Source organism: Phasianus colchicus, chromosome 1 (genome assembly GCF_987193195.1).
Source record: "Phasianus colchicus chromosome 1, bPhaCol1.hap1.1, whole genome shotgun sequence".
NCBI lineage: Eukaryota > Metazoa > Chordata > Aves > Galliformes > Phasianidae > Phasianus > Phasianus colchicus.
This window is the reverse complement of record NC_143436.1, coordinates 148,231,169-148,247,647: the sequence shown is the minus strand read 5'-3', so window position 1 is coordinate 148,247,647 and position 16,479 is coordinate 148,231,169. Positions and strand designations below refer to the sequence as shown.

The following is a 16,479-nucleotide window of genomic DNA, read 5'->3' as shown; positions in this document are numbered from 1 at the left end:
GCACTCCAGTCATGGGAGTGGTCCCACCATGTTTCGGTAATAGCAGCTAGATCAGAGTTAGTCTGCCGCACTGCTTCCAGCTCCTCCTGCTCACCCCCAGCTCAAGCATCGTTTCCCTAGGCTCATCTCTTTTGAGGCCTGTTTTGTCCCCTTCCCCCATCGTAGCTAGTTTAAAGCTCTTTCGATAAAGCCTGGTAGCTCCTGTGCTAGGATTTGTTGCCCCCTTTGAGATAGGTTGGTTCCATGGACGGACAACAGGCCAGGGGCTGAGAAAACTGCCCCATGATCAAAGAACCCAATGTTTCTGGCTCGACACCAGACTCTGAGCCAATTATTCATTGCGTGTGCTTTCCAAGCCCACTCTGTGTCCCTCACTAGTAGGGGGCATAATATAGAGCAAAAGTCAGTTGATGGGGAGGAGAAATTGGCTACTGTTCCCTGGTGGAAACATGCTTTGAAATCAGAAAATTGCAACCATCTAAGCAGTGAGATGATGAAACTATATGGTTCTGAATCACAGCATTACAGTTTGCTTTCCACAATGCAGTGAGCAAAATGCCTGTAATACACCCCCTGAGAGGTAACTAAAGAATCTTCTCACAAACGGTGCGATCAAAAACCGATTGTCTGACAATGTATGCTTGGAAAATAAAATGAACCTGAATGTAGGAGTAGAGGTACAGCTTCTAGTAGTTTAGTTAGGAAGGCTCTAGGGACTTCAGCTCTTTCTTTAGCATCTGTGTAGTCCTACTCTGAACAGGTTTGCCTTGGCCTCTGCTTCTGTAACTTATTACTGAGGGCTTTCCAAGGACAACAGGGTCAGGGCTTCTTGTAAATGAATGTTCCCTGTGGGACCCATAATGAAGAGACTGTTAACTAATTATCGGTCTGTTTGGAAGGCATTCATTTTTTAATTGACCTCAAAGCACTCAAAGAACAAAGGAAATCTGATGAAAGATGATTTGGGTCCAGGGCAAACAAATGAGTCATTTTCTTTTATAGGGTAGTTACACATTTTTATTGGAGCCCACTGGACATGCAAGTTTTTCAAGCTCAGTTCCATGATTAAAACTAGGGGAGTCATGTCTGACAATGTAATCTGTATGTTACAGACAGCTTTCCCTCCCTTTTGTCAGCTGCTGTCGTTTTCTGTGTAAATACTGCTTCCATCATCACTTGACAGGCCAACATTACAAAGGAATTAATTTAAATCATAATCTGTAGCCTTTCACTTTAAGTAAGAAAATTTGATTCTATGATTTGAATGTCAGGTGCAATTTTACAGAGGTTGCTTGCAGGGCTGTTATACCCCACTGAGGAGATAATTACAAATTCAGAAGAAGCTTTGGGACTTTTGGTTAGAGGTCAAGTTTTGTCCAAAAAATGTTTTCATTTTCACTGTTTGAATGATTGCTAAGGCGATGATAAGATGATCATGGTTATAATTTAGTTTTAATTGCAAAATAATTTAATTATTACTATTTTAGATGTTTTGGGGTTTTTTTAGCTTAATATAATTGTGAGCTAAGTTATTCAATAATAGAATTTTCTCTTCACATATATGAGTGACAGAAGATACAAATATTGGAAGAAAATTGTTTTCCAGACTAGAAAAATGGATAATGTGATCATAAAGAGTTCTCCTAAGCTCTACATTTTATCAGTGGAGCACTTAAGTAATTTGAAAAACAAGTGTGCAGAAACATAAATAACCAATACAGAAAAAGATCAAAATTTCAAAAGAGTAGGCAAGGATTAAAGGTGAATGAGAGTTTGATTAATCTTTTATTCCACTAACCATATTTTTTTAAGTAACTGGAAAAAAAAAAACAAAAAACTATATGTAGAAGTATTAAATCCAGAAACAAAACTGCAGCAAATCCAGAGAGCTATGAAATAAGAAGCTCTGAGTGGTGTATTAAATTATACTACTTTATCCACAAAGGACTGAATATGAATATGAGCATGCCTGAAACAGATATATGAAGGCAATTTTTGTAACTGTAAAAAAACTTAGAAAATAATGAAGCCCAATCACATTAATCTTATTGTAAGTATAAAAGAGGAGAAACAATCTTCAGTTCCTTCAGACTCTATCAGTGCCTACAGTGATCAAGTTCAAAAGTACACCTTGCATTTACACATGCTGTTTATTAAATTTTATTTTACTGGACTTAAGAAGCAGTGAGGTGACTGTATGTTTCACTTATCACCAGTCCTACAGTTTGTTTGATCATGCTGGGGCCACTACTCTTTAATATCTTCATAAATGACATTAGCAGTGGGGTCGAGTGCACCCTTCAGCAACTTTGCTGTTGACACGAAGCAGTGGGGTGAGGTCAACTCACTAGAGGGACGGGATGCCATGCTAGACAGGTTTGACCTAGACAGGTTTGAGCAGTGGGCCCAGGTGAACTTCACAAGGTTCAACAAATCCAAATGCAAGGTCTTGCACTTGAGTTGAGGCAAGCCCCATTACCAATACAGGTGGAGGGAGGAAAGGATTGAGTGCAGCCCTGCTGAAAAAAAAACTGGGGGGAATGGTGGATGGCAAGGTGGACATGAGGGAGGTGATCCTGCCTTTCTTCTCTGCACTGGTGAGGCCTCACCTGGAGTGCTGCATCCAGATGTAGGGTCCTCAGTAAACGAGAGGCAGAGATCTGTTGGAGCATGTCTGGAGAAGGGCCACAAAAATGATCCACAGAATGGAAATATGAAGACAAGCTGAGATTTCTGAGGCACTTCAGCCTGGAGAAAAGAAAGCTCCAAGGTGACCTGATAGCAGCCTTTCAGTATCTAAAGTGGAGCTACAGGAAGGAAGAGGACAGACTCTTTAGAAGGGTGTATGGTGATAGAACAAGGGGAAACGGTTTCAAGCTTGAAGAGGGTAGATTTAGATTGGATACAAGGAAAAAAATCTATTACAGGAAGGTGGTGAGGCACTGGAACAGGTTGTCCAGTAATGTGGTTGATCTCCCATCCCTGGAGACTTTTAAGGTGAGGCTGATCAGGCTCTGGGCAACCTATCTAGCTGTGGTGTCCCTGTTCACTGCAGGGGAGTTGGACTAGATGGCCTTCAGAGGTCTTTCCAACTCTGAGGATTCTATGATTCTGTACACAAAACAATATCCTAACAACATGGTAAGATGCTCGTTTCTCCTCTTTTCTTTTCCTTTCTTTCCTATATGATTAGAATAAAAACTATAAAATACTGATTGCCTCAGAAAGAATTGTGGGTTATATAACATGCTGTTGGGACATCAAACTGCAATATATATATAAAACATGTTTTATATTAACAATACAAAGAAACATTGTAGCAAAATACCAAATTCGCCTGCAGATCTTGACAATTGGGATCATGTGAGGACAGGTGTGAGATTACAGTGTTAATAAAACTGAAATTGAATACTGAATCTCTGAATACCAGAGGATGAATTTCAGTTTTGATTTATATAACATAGGACACAAAAAGAGATATGTTGGTCACCATCTTTAGTTGGAAATGGTAGTTAGAAGAGTTGTGGTAGGTTGCTGGTAATTGCTGAGTTTGTACTTGCTTAGTCTGAAAAAATGTGGGTCATCCACCCTGCTAAAGCAAATTCTCTAAAATAGGTCACACCGGTAGGTGTCCAGACTGCTCTTGAATATCTCCATAGAAAGAGACTCCACAGCTTCTCTGGGCAGCCTGTTCCAGTGTTCCGTAACCTTTGCATAACGTTCTTCTGCATATTAGTACAGAACTTCCTATATACAAGTTTTAGGCCATTACTCCTTGTCCTATTGCTAACTTACTATGTTTAGTAAGAATAAACACAAAATAATAATCTCTGCTTTTAGAAAGCAAATTAGGGTTACTCCTACAGAAAGTGTGGTTTGTCAGAGAGTTTCCATTCACCATTTTCAGGAAATGGCCCAAGACTGTCAGTCTTTGGAGCCTGTAGCCACTCATAGCCAGTACAAGCATGACAGAACTTATGAGCCTCAAATTCTAAAGGCTTCTTTGCTTAGTGCACTTGAATATCTCAGACTGACAAATCAGAGACTGACAGATCAGAGGACAAATATTCTGTTGCCACAGAGCAAAGGAAATTGTGTTTACTTTATCTGTAATCTGACCTGAGCCTTTTGTGCTGAAAATAGGAGGAGGAAAAAGGTGATCTTGAAACAGAATATAAAGAGTGGCATAATAATTTTTGTTACTATTTCTTTACAAGAAAATTCAGTGAGAAGAACTAGAAATGTTGTTTTAAAAAATAAGGTGATTATAAATTAGCAAATTATGATGAAGACAGGTAGTTAATGTAGATGATTCAGGAAGACACAGTGTTAGGAGAGGAAAGCAATGATTTGACAGAGAATTTGCAAGCACTTTATGTAATTGGAAGTTTTCTTGTGTCAGCAGTTAAAAGCTTCATGAATGAATGAATATCCACTGAATTAAAGCATAGAAATATAATGAAAATCCATGCAAAGGTAGAATATATAAGTAAAGCAGAAATCTGAATGAGTTTATGATGTGCAAGTTGGATTTTAAAGTAAATTGTAGTTTTTGTAGTAAACTAAGACCATAAATAAATTAAAAACAAAAACAAAAACAAAAAAAAACCAAGAGTAAAATTAATACTGGTACAAAATTGGCTGTTTTGCTGAATTTAATATACTTTAGTGCATCATAATATTCAGCATAACATAGCACCTGTTGTAGTTTAACCCAGTAGGAAGCTGAATACCATACAGCCATTGTGCCCCTGTCCTACCATGGTATAGGAAAAAGATTGGAAAAAAGGTATTACTTGTGGGTTGAGACAAAGACAGTTTAATAGGGCAGAAAAGTAAAGTAATTATTATGATTAAAAGACTAAACAAAACAAGTGGTGAACAGTGCAATTGCTCACCACCTGCTGACCAATGCAGAGGAGGTCCTCATGCAGCAGTCCTCTACTCTAGACAGCTCTCCCAGTTATATTCTTCAGCATGACACCAAATGGTATGGAATATCCCTTTGGCCAGTTTGGGTCAACTGTCCTGGTTCTTTCCTCTCCCAGCTACTTGTGCACCCCACTGGCAGGACACCAAGAGAACCAGGAATGTCCTTGGCCGTATGTATGTAAGCACTGCTCAGCAAGAACTAAAACCTCGCTGTGAGATCAACATTATTCTCATCCTAAATCCAAAACACAGCGCCATACCAGGTATTAGGAAGGAAATTAGCTCTACACTAGCTGAAATCAGAACAACTTCGTAAAAACCTAGACCTAAAGCTATTACTCAGTAAGCACAGTGCCTCGATGATGAACATTAGTTCCTTTGGTAGTTCAGCAGTTCTGGAAAACAGAGAGCCAGATGGAAGAGAAAAAATTAATGGGAAATGAATAGAGGAAATAAAACTGAAATTTATTAAAATTCATGACTGCAACAACACTTAAGGACACTGTCATTGCAGAAAGTGTGAACTACCACTGTGGCTGTAACTGGAAGAGCACATTTTCCCAGTGCTTCCCTAAAAAAGCTGCTGAGTATATGTAGGAAGGGGGAGAGCTAGATGTATAGGTAAGGGTATGTTCATTTTATTTAATCAAGCATACAACACTGCATCCAAAGATACCATATTTCATTTTTCCTTGTGCTTCTGATGTCTAACAAAAACTCAGAACTCTGTTGTTACTAAAAGAAAACTTACTGTGTCTTCATATGCCGTCTCCTCAGTTGTTTGTTATCTGTTGAATAATTTCTGTTTAATATGATAGTGGCATAGAGTCTAAACAAAGCATTTTTTTGCCACTATCTTTTATGTTTGACAGCAGTTGGCTCATGTATTGTTTCTGGCTTAGATGCATGATCTAGAGAATGGAGAGGAATTATGCTATTTTATTGTGAGAGCATTGCAGGAAATATTTTTTACATTATTTTAATGGACACAGAATGTTTTTTATATAATGGTTCTTTTGTACATGACTGGAACCGATAGTAGTACTGCAGACCAGTGACTGTTAATGAAATGATCTTTCCCTAAGATGTATAGCTGTGAGATTTTTAAAAAGTCTCAAGATTGCTAGAAGTCTCTTAGCATTATAGTTCATATCTTACAAATTATTGCAGAAAAACAAAATTAACTCAGGGTAAATGGGTCAGGGTTCAGGAATGACTGAGCTTCAAATCAAAAGACGTAATTTGGAAACTAAACTAAAAATTGAAATAAAATGACAGCAAACTCAAGACAATGTTTATTCTAAGCATGTACAAACCCCTTTTGATGCTGTTTTCAAAATGACGCAGCAGCTAAATGTATTGCACCCCAGGGAAGTATAAACCTCAGGGCCTGATTCTCCTTGCTACATAATAACAATGGTGAACAGTAGCCTTAAAGTAGATATAAATTGCATTTAAATCTTCTTTATGGCTCAGCAGTGATACAAAGGAGGCTTGATATAAATGAGAATCAGGTCCCCCATATTTATTTAACCCCTGGGCTTTGTATATCATTTTGTTTGCACCTCTAAGAGATTTGCAGAGGGATTTTTAATCAGGATTCAGTGTACAGAAAGCTAAATGTTTTCATTGCTTTACAAGTAGCTTTAATCATACAGGCAGATCATTCTTTTTATTTCTCAAGAGGGAATGGTAGAATTTCTTACCTTCGCACAAACTGAGCTAAATGTTTCTGACACCCTAGTACAGTGTCAATTGGAAATTCACATTTCATGTAATAGCAGACTATTTTAATTTCATGAGCTAAAGAATTGGTTTCCACTTGCAAATTGTACTGAAAAAAGCAATATTGTCAGAAGAACTGGCACAGTGCTTCAAGAGATAAATCTATTGAATTAAATAAGAAGCTTTCATTACCTTTTACACTGCATTTCTGTATAACATAAGCATTAATTAAACTCTTCACTGCTTTCTCCCATTCAGTGGAGCATTTGCTGGGTTTGACAAGAAATGCTGTCCAAGAAAATATGTGGCACCCAAACTCCCAAACAATTAAAATACAGTTACTCAAACAGAAGGGAAGCAAGGGGAAAGGGGGAGAATATTTTGGTGCATTTGGACAAGCGGAACCTATCTACAGAAATATGTAATTTATGATTTTCAAGTTTTGATAGCAAGAAAGCTCTGATGTCTTGTAACAGGTCACCTCATTAAGTATTTCTCCAGACATTTTGAATACAAAGAGAAAGCAAGTAATTGTCTTCGGATTTTGAAGTATACATTTGCTTATGTAGAAGGCTACTTCAGTTCAAGAATCATTTTCATTGTGAGATGTTTCTGAAGTATCAGAACAGCTCTGCAAACTGTTTCTCTCCACCTCTGTTGAAAGAGCCCAGATATGGCAAAATTGTTTATTACGAACAAATTGTTGCCAATGAAGTGGTCAAATCTTAAAGATATCTTTATGTAGCCCACATTCCTGAAGTGAAGGGATATGTATATTGGGTTCTGATATATTTCGATCTGTGTTAAAATATTTCTAATGCCTTTTTTCTTGCAATTTCAGGGGAACACTTGAGAATCTGCCCTCAGGAATATACATGCTGCACCTCAGAAATGGAGGATAAGTTAAGTCAGCAGAGCAAACTGGAGTTTGAAAACTTGGTGGAGGAGACAAGTCACTTTGTACGCACCACTTTTGTCTCCCGGCACAAGAAGTTTGATGGTAGGCTGGATGTAATTTACTTATTTTCAAGGTTATGGGATTTTAAAAGTTGGTGATCCAGAATGAATTTCAATGTTCTTTTCTTTACAATTAGGTATCACATTTGCAGTTGTCAGTTTGGCTAAGATAAGGGTTAAGTTACAGCTGGCATGCTTATCAGCCTTATGAGTATTGCCTTTAATTACAATAACATCAAGGATCAGACTGTTAAGTGCCTGCAGGCTTGGCTAATGTTGAAAAAAAGATTAGATATGCATAGGGAGGTTTATAATTTTGTCTCCTGATTTCAAATGCAAAATTTAGGTATGCAGTTATGTTCACTGTTGCAAGATGAACTGTGGATCTCCCATGATTTTTTTTATTGGAAAGCAGTTTTTTAGTACTCTGACTTTTTGTAGCTTTATGGCTGCAGTGTTTTCCTACATGATTTTCTTTTGATATGTATAGCCTTGTAGAGTACTTCTGGGGCTTCTAAACAGTCATGCCTCGATTGCATTTGAGAGGTACTTTCACGCAAGCCACTCCAGATGCATTAAACACTTTTTTTTTTTTTTTTTTTTAACCTGGAAGGAATTGATAAAGACAGTTTTCAGGTTTTCTTTATTTTTTAATCAGTTTTGTCTGGTCCTCAGCCTTTTAAGATTTGTGTAAATTTAAGACTTTCTTGTCTGTCATGGTTTAATAAATACTTGTCTTAAAGAATGAGCTGTTTTTGTGGATGCATCCATATTTGCAAGTCACAGTTTATTAGTCTTTTCTTATGAACGGTAGATTAATGAAGAACAAAAGAGCTTCAGAATATTGTCATGTTTTTATCTACAAAATAACTATGTACATGTTGAATGTGCTTTTGAGAATTTCTGTATATGTACAGATAGAAATGACTCTGGCACAGTGAGGTGTAAATTGTCATTGCAAAGAGGAAGAAGAGCTGCTTCTTTGCATGGAGGTAGAAATCCTACAAACAGGCCCTGTAAAGCTGGAAAAAAAAAAAAAAAAAAAAAAAAAAGCCAAAAAACAGCTAATGGTGTACATACACATATCTAGGAGAATAGTGGAAATGTTATTCTTGGAGTAAGAAGATTACGTAGAAATTTTGAGATTGCATTCCAGAAAAGTGAATATGTCCCTCACTCTGTGGAGTAATTCTGGATGTTCCTTTTATGCTATTAAAGATGATGATTTTTCTAATATTGATTACCTCAATATGACACAGAAAGAAACAGAAGTTATAAGAGGAAGGAATGGGAAATATATAACATGAGGAAGTCTTAGAACACCAAAGCAAATGCTAGTATAATTTAGAATATGTCCCCAGTCTTTGGAAGGACTTGGTGTGGATGTGGATGGTTGTGCAGAGTCTTGCACTGTAATGCCTTCCATTTTTTAATGTTAATCTTGAACTTTTGTGCCCTAAATTTTCAAAACTGTAGTTGTCCTCGAAGAACTTAAAAAAAAAAAAAATTTAGTGGTTGTGAGCACTGTACCAAGAAAATAGATGTTTGAAAATGTCAGCAACATTTGCAGAGCTTTCCTTGTTTTCTAGAAGGAAAGCAAGAAGATCACTGGTGTTTAGTGAACAGTGCAGTCTAATGAAAATGCTGGGCTTGTTTATGGCAGAGTTTAGGTGTTATATTATTTAGTTTTAGGTAACACGTGGCATTTTTGTTTTGCAATGAACTTAAGCATGACAGCTTTTTCAGTAACTTGAAATACTGTAAAACTGTTGTCTTTATTGATGGTAAGGTACATAGATCAAAGCTGTTGACCTGTTATAGGTGTTGTATCTGGGAGGTTTTATTGATCTGCTCTATATTAATTGGATTAAAAAACTGTGGCTTATTGTACATTTTTAAAGGTAATTTGCAATATTCAGTCTCAACCAAAGAGCAATTGAATTTTCTGTATAGTTTCGGTATTTTAATGATGTTATAAAACTATTTAAAAGTTGTTCACTTATATGGAAAAACTACTTAATCATTCTAGGGGGCAAACACATTCATGAAAAAATGCATTATCTAATAGGTTGTCTTTCAGTATAAACAACATTTATACATTTCTCAGTTTAAAATGGTATGACGCTTTTTCATGTAAAGCAAATGTTAGGTTGTAAGATAACTCCTATATTTTAGTTCTTCAAGATCATCTTTTTTTGTTTTGTTTGATTCTAATTTGGTAGTTCAATTGCACAAAGAAGTTTTGATGCATGAACTTGCCTTTTGATGCTAGTATATCACAAATAATAAAACAAATACAATAGCAAATTTAAGCAATACCAGAATATATGAGTATATAAGAAATGCTGAGATAGGGAGCATATTGTGATTATTCCCTGGAGGAGTTATTCTGAACAAGTGTTGTGCAGACATTTATGTCACTTTGTAAACTCTTAAAAGTGATGTGGAAGTTCTTGTTGATTTTTGATATTCTGCTGTACTAGGCACGTCTTATGATAATACTAATTTTCACAACATAAGACTTTCTAACAGTGTATGAACTTTATGCTGAATTATGATCTGATCGTTGTGTGTCTTGCTTCTCTTATCTTGCAGTAGTTTGGATCCTCTATTATTTATTTTCTGTCTCTCACTCATACACTTAAGTACAGGTTAGATGATTTTCTGATTTCCTTTCTGAGAGCTAATATAAGGTCTGTTTTCCCTTTCAGGGTTTTGCCCCTGATTACTATTCATGTTCTAATTTTCATCAATGAAATTCATTCTACTGTAGCATAAAGATTGCCTCTTTAGCCTCAGGTCAGTCACATAATCTTTCACAAAATCACAGTATGACTAAGATGTGAAGCCACCTCTGATGGTGGTCTAATCAGTGTGCCCCAGGGTCAGCCACTACAGATTGCCCAGAACCATGCCCACGTGCCCACACGGATTTTGAATATCTCCAAGGATAGAGACTCCACAAACTCTCTGGCAACCTGTACCAGTGTTTAGTCACCTTCACAATGAAAATATGTGTCCAGATGAATTTATTTTTTTAATTAAGTTGATATTTTAATTCTGTTTTTAACTTCATGCCCATTCTTTCTTGTCCTGTCTCTGGACTCTTCTGATCTCTCTCTTTACTCCCTTACAAGCAATTTACACACATTAATAAAATCATCTTTTCTGTAGACCAAACAGTCCAGTTTTCAACCTTTCCTCTTATGTGAGATAGTCCAGTCTGTAATAACCTTACTGGACCTCTGCTGGACTTGCACCTAGATATCAACATCCCTCTTGTACTGGGAACCTCGAACTGCACCCTGCACTCCAAGCATCACCTTACTAATGCTGAGTAGAATAGAAGGTCCTAAATGTCATTTCTAGGTACTTTTTAAATTTCCTTTATTGTATTTTATCTGAAGTACAATATTTTCAAAATATCTCTAAAAACTAACATCTGGAATAACAATACACAAGAAAAGCTAAAAATGAAATTATTTACAGAGAACTTTAAATGTTTTGGAACCAGTTACATGCTTTTCGTTTTAGATGGAAATTAGTTTTTGCAGTCTAAAGCCCTGTGTGATCTTTTTCACTTCTTACTTATTTGCAAGAAATACTTCTAAGGGAATATTACTGTGGTGGGACTTTCAATTGCTCTAGTCTCCCAGATCCAATTTTTTTCTCCGTGTTTTATTCCTTGTATTTTGTGTGGTTTTGAGATATCTGGTAGACAAAGATCTGACAGTAGTATTTCTCATTTGTTTTGTATATCCTAAGTGAATTAGTATGAATTACTGTACAATATAATACCCACTGCTACTTTTTTCTTGGCTGAGTCATATGTACAGTTGTTTACAGATCTGTTTCTGAGGTTAATCTGTATTGCCCATGTCTGTATACTCACCAGTGCATTATCATATGGCATAGTCAATTACAAACATTCAATATCTGGAATTTCACTGTTGGATGAATGAGGATTCAGAGAATCTCCTCCTGATAATTTTTCCTAAGAAAGCCTTGGAATTATAAAAAATCTTATAAAATAAGTGATCAATTATCTCAGCAATGGGAGATACAAAGCCTTCCAAATTCTAGGAAAACAAACAAACAAATTTTCACACAGACAGGAAATACACAGGAAGTGAGGAGTGATAGCAGATTTTTCATCTAACTATAGTTTGTGAGTAGGACTAATTCAAATGAGCAGACGTGAAATGATCAGCTGTTTCCTGTTCCTAGAAATAGACAAGCAATCATGCTCTAATTCCTAGGCCCCCACTGCATACCCCAAAGCAGCTTAATATATATTATGTTCCCTATGTAGTTATAATAGCATCATCTTATTATCAACAATTCTCTTGCATGGTAGCATTGCTGAGCAGCTGTTTCACAGACAAGCCAGTTCTTTTAAGAACTGCTCCATCAGCAGCCCAAACCAGCCCTACCGGAAGGTTTTGACATGAATGTTAATGAGGAGACAAGTATCTGTTCAGTGACATTTTCTCGCTAATCTTTTGAATAACTACAGGAAAATTATAGAAAATAAGATTATTTAAGCTTAATTGATCTGACCCTGATAAAAGAGAGACTGTCTCCTCATTCTCATTTGAAAAGGATAGGAATCTTGGCAATGGTGTTAAAAATGAGAGAATGTGTAAGAATAGCTGTCATGAACTTGAATGGTTATAGATAGCCTTCAACAGAATCTATGAGGCATGGTGCCATGAAAGGAAAATAACTTCAATAGTGTAAGAACTAATCTGCATCTGTATTGATCTATCCCACAGGGGATATCATTTCCCATATTCTTTTCTTCTTCCTCTTTTTTTTCCCCCCCCAATGAAGGGAAAACAGCAATACATATCCATTAGCGCTACTTTTATTTCACTATCATTACCAAAAGTTGCAGTGTAAATTAAAGAGCAAAAAAAGAAAATTTCAGAAGTAACCCACCAAAACAATACCTGCAAGAATAGCTAACACCACAGAAACTACTTTCTCATGCAATTTACAGAAGAACTGAGGAAAAAAGAAGAAGAAGAAAAAAAAAAAAAGTGTTTAAGAATCTTTCCTTAATACAGGAGGTGGCAAAAACACATTTTATGAAGTGTTTTTCCAACAAAAAAAGAATTCTTAAATGAGAAACTTTTGTAGCAAGGTATAACTACTCAGAATAAATTTGACCAAAAAAAAAGGAAGGGATATGCTTGAAGTCAGAATACACTGAGATTCAGCTGCATGGACAGTGTAAGCTTTCCGGCCTTTGCACTTCCTCCCACTCTTTCTGCTAAGCCTGCCAGACCAGTTTCAGCCTGTACTCATGCCTGAAGCTTCAGTGATGTTCATGGTCTTCAGCAGAGGAGTGTGAAGCCAGCAGGACTCCACTTGCACACTGTTGCTGTCATGGAGTGCAGGTAAAGCATGGACTTTCAGCAGGACTTTTTTCGTGCTTTGCTTGCATTGGAAGAACATGATTTTCACTTGTATTTTTCCACTGTTTTTTGGAAACAGAGAATCAAAAAAGTCTATTTCCCATAGCTGTTTGAAATTCAGGCTTCTAAGGAGTGTGGGAACATCAAATAGATACATCATCATCTGCAAACATTATGCACCTACCGATACTATTCTAGTGCTGCAATCTCTGCAACAGAACATAAGCTCTGCTTTATGAATGCTGTGATACCAGGCATTTTGTTTTTTAGTTCTGGACAAAACACTGGTGTTTTGTTTTGTTTTCTATACATTACACAATTTCAGAGTCACTTTGTAATATATTTCCCATTAAGTGCTACACCCATTTTGGGACAGCTGGGTTTTTAAAATCTGTGCAACTGTTAAGCTGTCAGAGAGTTAACAGGCCATAATTTCCACATAACTCATCCTGTGTTTTAACATATTATGCAACTTATACACTTCCCAAACTGTAGGACTTAAAGTTAAAAGCCTAAAAAACAATAGCATCTGCTGGCTTGTTGCATGTAATTGTTTGCAAACCTTTCTAGGAGATCTGATGCAAGTTTCTAAAATTTATGGAGATTCCTGATAAAAGATCCCTTACATGTATTTGACAGGCAACATTCATTTAAATATAAAATTATCAAGACCTAATCTGATCCTATCGGAGCTGATAGCATACTCAGAGGAATCTCTGTTGCGTACAAACATTTTAGAGTGTAATTCTTCAGCATTTGCATTGATACTATGGTTTAACATTGTTTTACATTTTGTGATAAAATTTGCCTATAAACTATGCTTTTGTTAGATCAAAATAAAATATGTAGAAGATCAGCTGAAAGGTGAGAGACAAGTAAATCTTGGAAAGGAAGTAATAAGAACAGTTTCCTTCCAGGGATGTAAGCTCCTACATCCTTGTCAGGTGCCATGTTGGAAGGCATGAAACTGTCATGGCATGGAAACAGAAAATCTCCTGCACAGTCCCACAGTCATTTGCAATGGCTTGCTCCCTCTGCTCTTCTGCAGCTTCATGTGCTAAGTGCAGCTCATCAGTGGAGCATGTAATCCTCCATCCAGCTGCATCAGGTTTATGAAGCTACAAGGACAAGTTGCTGCACTGTGCTGAAGTGTGTGGATGATCTCAAAATGATTCCATTTGAAAGCATGCTGTCCATGTACAGCCAAACCTATGTAGGCACTGAGAGGCCAAGAATTCAGCATTTTTTCTATTAAACGGAAAGCAGAATTCAATTTGTTGAATATTAGAAGCCCACAGTGTAGTCAACAGGGAATTGTAGATGCAAGTCACTCAGATCTGAAGTTTACTCCTTAAATAAATCTGAAAAAGTCATTTCACAAAGTGCTCATTTCTGTATTGATCAGAAAGGGTATTTAGTTCATGCATAGATACATATACAGTAAGGGTAAACATTTGTTCATATGAATTCAATTCTGAAGAACGTAACATAATACTGAAACATCTAAAACATTTTTGAGACTCTGCTTATCTCTTTTAAATGTGGTCATATCCTTCCTATTTTCTATACCATTTTGTGGGAAAAAATATATCTAAAATATTGAGGCAAGTACGCACTATTGTGAGCCATTGTCTTTTCCTGACTGAAAAAAAAAAACCACACTTAAATTCAAATGACATCCAGTTTTCAATTAAGCTTAGAATACAGTGTGTGATTTTTAACATTTTTACAAAGGAAATTGTTTTCTTAATTTAGTTTCCAGGCCTTAAAAATGCCACCCCATTAGTAAAATTACTGACTCATAAGATAGTAAAGAACTCTGCCTCAAGTCCTTAACACTGATGTCAGACAATCAGCCAACAGAGTCTCTGTTACCCATCCCTGAATCTTGCTCAGATAGTAGGCTTTCACCTGACACACAGTAAGGACAAAACCATTCTGTAAGGATTAAAAAAAGGGGACTGTAAATAACAAACAAGCTTCAAAACAGAGGTAGTTATATGTAGTATCAGCATGGATACTACATGGATATCCCTGGATAATAGAAACTATAGCTTTACCAGTAAGGGTCCCCAAAGCTCATTAAAAGCAGAAATACTGTTTTTGAAATGAATGCCTTGACTGTAATATACTGGCATTGTTGTCCATTGGCTGCTCATCTCTTGTAAATTCTTTCACCTGTGGTATCATGAGAGCACACACAAAAAAATATTCCCTATATCTGAGTTAGGAAACATCAACACACAGCTAAAAGGCTATCCTTGCTGTTGAAGAGCTACACTTGCAGTTAAAACATTAGACATATGTAAAAAATGAAGGAGGTGAAAACAGCTCATATCAGTAGTGTAGTCTATTTTCAGTCAATAAAATCTCAGCAAGATCGTGGCAAAAAAAAAAAAAAAAAAAAAAAAAGGCAACAGGAAAAGAGTTACTGAGTACTAACTTCAGTGAGTGGGCGCAACACGATGTGATTTGATTTTTACTCAGATAAGAGCAACTTGGCTACACAATACTTACACCATACTGAGAAGATTCTCTTCTTAGGTAATTTTTCCTTTTTCTCACATTGAAAAATTTTCTTAGGACCAAGCAGTTTAAGGAAGGCATCAACTTACAAATCCTTGGATAAAAGCTGAAATAAGGTTTGGTAGGACCATGGAGGCATTATTGGAAGACAAACTGATCTCTGCTCTCTATGAACTAGCACTTGGAGAGTGTAAGGTGTCAAGAAGGGAAAAATGTTGCATGCAATCAAGGCAAAAGTAGTTGATACCTGTGAATGAATGCAAACTGCAAATTTGCTGTATTCTCAGAACAGTTAACTAGGAAAACAATGACTATTTTGTTTTGTTACTTTTCAAAAAACTGTAAACAATTTTTTTTAAGAAAACACCATTCCAGTAACTGCACAAAGCAAGAAGAAAGACTTGAGGCTGAAAAATGTATTTCAGGTCAAAAAAGATGCTATACAGAGTTAGTACTGAATTAAATCATTTAAATTGTTTTGAAGGATTTGAAATGAATGGTGAAGGTTATTTTAGAGTGAAAACTCAACTATTTGCATTTTAAAAAGGAAACATTTTCATAAACTATTTTTGGAATTCTCTTGTTTATTGCACAATGAGATGCTAGGAATTTGTGAAATGTATCAGCAGTATTAGATTTCCACTTTTAATTTTATGGATTTCTAATGTTAACCGTTTTTTCCTTCAATCTTATAAGCAAATCTCAAATGCTCTCAGGAAATTACTGTTACCAAAAAATCTGACCAATCTTGGAGTTGAAGGATAGAAATGCTTCTTCTAGTAATGCAGTTAATGGGAATTGTGACATTTCAGACAGAGGAAAGATGTTCCTAAATTAAATAATTTTATCAACTGCTCCCTAGCTGTTCTGCACACCCTCTACCATACGTGACATTTTTCTGTGTCAACATGGAGCTTAA

General features: G+C 36.4%; 1 protein-coding gene across 2 annotated transcripts in view; it reads left to right on the top strand.

Moving 5' to 3' along the window:
* Positions 1-16,479, top strand: part of GPC6 (glypican 6) — a 730,376-nt gene that overhangs the window by 206,883 nt on the left and 507,014 nt on the right. For both annotated transcript variants that reach the window (XM_090129991.1, XM_031610618.2), the window contains exon 2: positions 7,499-7,657. In XM_090129991.1, the coding sequence (XP_089986117.1) occupies positions 7,499-7,657 (159 nt within the window). The remainder of the gene's footprint in view (positions 1-7,498; positions 7,658-16,479) is intronic.